The sequence below is a fragment of the Schistocerca piceifrons genome, chromosome 7, assembly GCF_021461385.2.
Source record: "Schistocerca piceifrons isolate TAMUIC-IGC-003096 chromosome 7, iqSchPice1.1, whole genome shotgun sequence".
NCBI classification, from domain to species: Eukaryota; Metazoa; Arthropoda; class Insecta; order Orthoptera; family Acrididae; genus Schistocerca; species Schistocerca piceifrons.
Genome location: NC_060144.1, coordinates 519,233,260 through 519,237,611, shown reverse-complemented (window position 1 = coordinate 519,237,611; position 4,352 = coordinate 519,233,260). Strand labels below are relative to the sequence as shown.

At 44.6% G+C, this 4,352-nt stretch overlaps 1 protein-coding gene across 1 annotated transcript; it reads right to left on the bottom strand.

Moving 5' to 3' along the window:
* Positions 1-2,123: 2,123 nt before the first annotated feature.
* LOC124709060 lies at positions 2,124-2,573 on the bottom strand. Its single transcript, XM_047240708.1, has one exon. It carries the CDS (start codon positions 2,571-2,573, stop codon positions 2,124-2,126), a length of 450 nt encoding a protein of 149 aa, XP_047096664.1.
* Positions 2,574-4,352: the final 1,779 nt, after the last annotated feature.

The following is a 4,352-nucleotide window of genomic DNA, read 5'->3' as shown; positions in this document are numbered from 1 at the left end:
CGATGTATTTGAGGACAATATTATGGAAATGGAAGAGGATGTAGATGAAGATGAAATGGGAGATATCATACTGCGTGAAGAGTTTGATAGAGCACTGAAAGACCTGAGCTGAAACAAGGCCCCCGGAGTAGACAACATTCCACTGGAACTACTGACGGCCTTGGGAGAGCCAGTCCTGACAAAACTCTACCATCTGGTGAGCAAGCTGTATGAGACAGGCGAAATACCCTCAAACTTCAAGAAGAATATATTAATTCCAATCCCAAAGAAAGCAGGTGTCGACAGATGTGATCAGTTTAATAAGTCACAGCTGCAAAATGCTAACGCGAATTCTTTACAGACGAACGGAAAAACTGGTAGAAGCAGACCTCGGGAAAGATCAGTTTGGATTCCATAGAAATATTGGAACACGTGAGGCAATACTGACCTTACGACTCACCTTAGAAGAAAGATTAAGGAAAGGCAAACCTACGTTTCTAGCATTTGTAGACTTGGAGAAAGCTTTTGACAACGTTGACTGGAATACTGTCTTTCAAATTCTGAAGGTGGCAGGGGTAAAATACAGGGAGCGAAAGGCTATTTACAATTTGTACAGAAACCAGATGGCAGTTATAAGAGTTGAGGGGCATGAAAGGGAAGCAGAGGTTGGGAAGGGAGTGAGACAGGGTTGTAGCCTCTCCCTGACGTTATTCAATCTGTATACTGAGCAAGCAGTACAGAAAACAAAAGAAAAATTCGGAGTAGGTATTAAAATCCATGGAGAAGAAATAAAAACTTTGAGGTTCGCTGATGACATTGTAATTCTGTCAGAGACAGCAAAGGACTTGGAAGTGCAGCTGAACGGAATGGACAGTGTCTTGAAAGGAGAGTATAAGATGGACATCAACAAAAGGAAAAGGAGGATAATGGAATGTAGTCGAATGAAGTCGGGTGATGCTGAGGGAATTAGATTATGAAATGAGACACTTAAAGTAGTAAAGGAGTTTTGCTATTTGGGGAGCAAAATAACTGATGATGGTCGAAGTAGAGAGGATATAAAATGTAGACTGGCAATGGCAAGGAAAGCGTTTCTGAAGAAGAGAAATTTGTTAACATCGAGTGTAGATTTAAGTGTCAGGAAGTCGTTTCTGAAAGTATTTGTATGGAGTGTAGCCATGTATGGAAGTGAAACATGAATGATAACTAGTTTGGACAAGAAGAGAATAGAAGCTTTCGAAATGTCGTGCTACAGAAGAATGCTGAAGATTAGATGAGTAGATCATATAACTAATGAGGAGTATTGAATAGGGTTGGGGAGAAGAGAAGTTTGTGGCACAACTTGACTAGAAGAAGGGATCGGCTGGTAGGACATGTTCTGAGGCATCAAGGGATCACCAATTTAGTATTGGAGGGCAGCGAGGAGGGTAAAAATCTTAGAGGGAGACCAAAAGATGAATACATTAAGCAGATTCAGAAGGATGTAGGTTGTAGTAGGTACTGGGAGATGAAGAAGCTTGTACAGGATAGAGCAGCATGGAGGGCTGCATCAAACCAGTATCAGGACTGAAGACCACAACAACAACAACAACAATATAACTCACATGACTCAGTCGTATTGGGCTTTCTTTCCTTTTATTATTTATTTATTGTTTAGTTTGACATATTACTTACACAGTAGATGCAAATCAAATACAGTTTCATTTACATTCTTCAACTCTAATTGCAACAACAATGAAATTGTTTCTCGAACACCTGTATGCACTGTGCTTTATGAAAAAACATTGTATGCAAAAATATGAGTCACAATTCTTACATTCCGATGCAGTTTGTTTGCATTCCTTGACAGCTTGTTCTCGTCCAAATTCATTCTTCATTTTTTCATAGGACACTGTACACCTACGTCTGGCTGCTCCCGCGTTCACAAGTGCACAAAATGCAGGTAACGCAGTGGCTTTGGTGAGAGATCTCTCAGGCTCATTGGCATCTTCTGTATGGAGCAGTCTCACAATCACTTCCTCTTTGAATTCTGTGATTGAGAACTTCTTGTTGTTGATGTATCGGTAAATCACATGAGCATTTACCAGTGCTAACCCTGTCAACAATTCAATTGCAAGCTTCCTGTACCATTTCACATCCCGTATTAGTCAATGCGAGTACGACTTCATTCCATCAGAAAGATCTATAAAAGACTTTGATTGATTATAGTCAATTATCATTGCTGTTTTTTTCTTTGTGCCCTTCCTGGTTTGAATTTCTGCTTCTTCTTCTCTATGAACAGCACACGACATCAGAACATCCCTCTTATCTTTCCATTTCAGTACTACTACACCTGTGCTACTTTCCTTTACTTTGTGTTTCCCGTTCTTTAGTTTTGCCTGTACAACATCTTGAGGATTCAGTTTTCTGTTTGATCTTACAGTACCAACTAAATGTGTTGATCGTTCAAGAAGCTCGAGTGCTAGATGAACACTTGTGTTAAAATTGTCTGTATATAAGATTCTGCCTTCATGTAGTAATCCACTCATAAAGCTCATAACAACAGAAGTGGCAAGAGGAACACCAGGATTCACATTCTTCCCACAGTAAACTTTCATATTCCAGATGTAGCCATCGCTTAGACAAAGTTTGAACAATTTAGTTTCGAATTTATGGCGCTTATTCTTTATATACTGAATGATACTTAGTATTCCTCGAAATGGCACAAGTGTCTCTTCAATGCAAACTTCTTTCTCCGGCACGACTGAAACTTGAAATCTCTGCAGTAATTTATCAATAAGAGGTTGAATATTAAATAAGCGGTTTCCCAGTGGGCACTGATTGTTATCGGAAAATGCCACATACGTAAAAGCAGTTCAAAACGATTGCGTGACATAACATTTTTACATTGTTGTGATATTGCATATTTCTTGACCGATAATTTGGAATCCTCGGTTTTACATTTAGTGACATCCATGACAAAAATCCTAAAAATTGTTCAATTTCAGTTTTGCTGACATCAGTCCACTATTTCAGTTGTGAATTAACAGTTACTGAATGACTTTCTAAGACTTGTTTTGGGTAGCATTTAGTTTGTTGAATCACATATTCTAAAATTTCATCAGTTACAAAATACACTGCTGGAAATGGAAAAAAGAACACATTGACACCGGTGTGTCAGACCCACCATACTTGCTCCGGACACTGCGAGAGGGCTGTACAAGCAATGATCACACGCACGGCACAGCGGACACACCAGGAACTGCGGTGTTGGCCGTCGAATGGCGCTAGCTGCGCAGCATTTGTGCACCGCCGCCGTCAGTGTCAGCCAGTTTGCCATGGCATACGGAGCTCCATCGCAGTCTTTAACACTGGTAGCATGCCGCGACAGTGTGGACGTGAACCGTATGTGCAGTTGACGGACTTTCAGCGAGGGCGTATAGTGGGCATGCAGGAGGCCGGGTGGACGTACCGCCGAATTGCTCAACACGTGGGGCGTGAGGTCTCCACAGTACATCGATGTTGTCGCCAGTGGTCGGCGGAAGGTGCACGTGCCCGTCGACCTGGGACCGGACCACAGCGACGCACGGATGCGCGCCAAGACCGTAGGATCCTACGCAGTGCCGTAGGGGACCGCACCGCCACTTCCCAGCAAATTAGGGACACTGTTGCTCCTGCGGTATCGGCGAGGACCATTCGCAACCGTCTCCATGAAGCTGGGCTACGGTGGTCCCGCACACCATTAGGCCGTCTTCCGCTCACGCCCCAACATCGTGCAGCCCGCCTCCAGTGGTGTCGCGATAGGCGTGGATGGAGGGACGAATGGAGACGTGTCGTCTTCAGCGATGAGAGTCGCTTCTGCCTTGGTGCCAATGATGGTCGTATGCGTGTTTGGCGCCGTGCAGGTGAGCGCCGCAATCAGGACTGCATACGACCGAGGCACACAGGGCCAACACCCGGCATCATGGTGTGGGGAGCGATCTCCTACACTGGCCGTACACCACTGGTGATCGTCGAGGGGACACTGAATAGTGCACGGTACATTCCTAGACCGGCAAGGGAACTTGCTGTTCCAACAGGACAATGCACGTCTGCATGTATCCCGTGCCACCCAACGTGCTCTAGAAGGTGTAAGTCAACTACCCTGGCCAGCAAGATCTCCGGATCTGTCCCCCATTGAGCATGTTTGGGACTGGATGAAGCGTCGTCTCACGCGGTCTGCACGTCCAACACGAACGCTGGTCCAACTGAGGCGCCAGGTGGAAATGGCATGGCAAGCCGTTCCACAGGACTACATCCAGCATCTCTACGATCGTCTCCATGGGAGAATAGCAGCCTGCATTGCTGCGAAAGGTGGATATACACTGTACTAGTGCCGACATTGTGCATGCTCTGTT

Excerpts from the sequence above, each read along its gene's own strand:
- LOC124709060 (XM_047240708.1), bottom strand. The coding sequence starts at position 2,573 with ATGAAAGTTTACTGTGGGAAGAATGTGAATCCTGGTGTTCCTCTTGCC.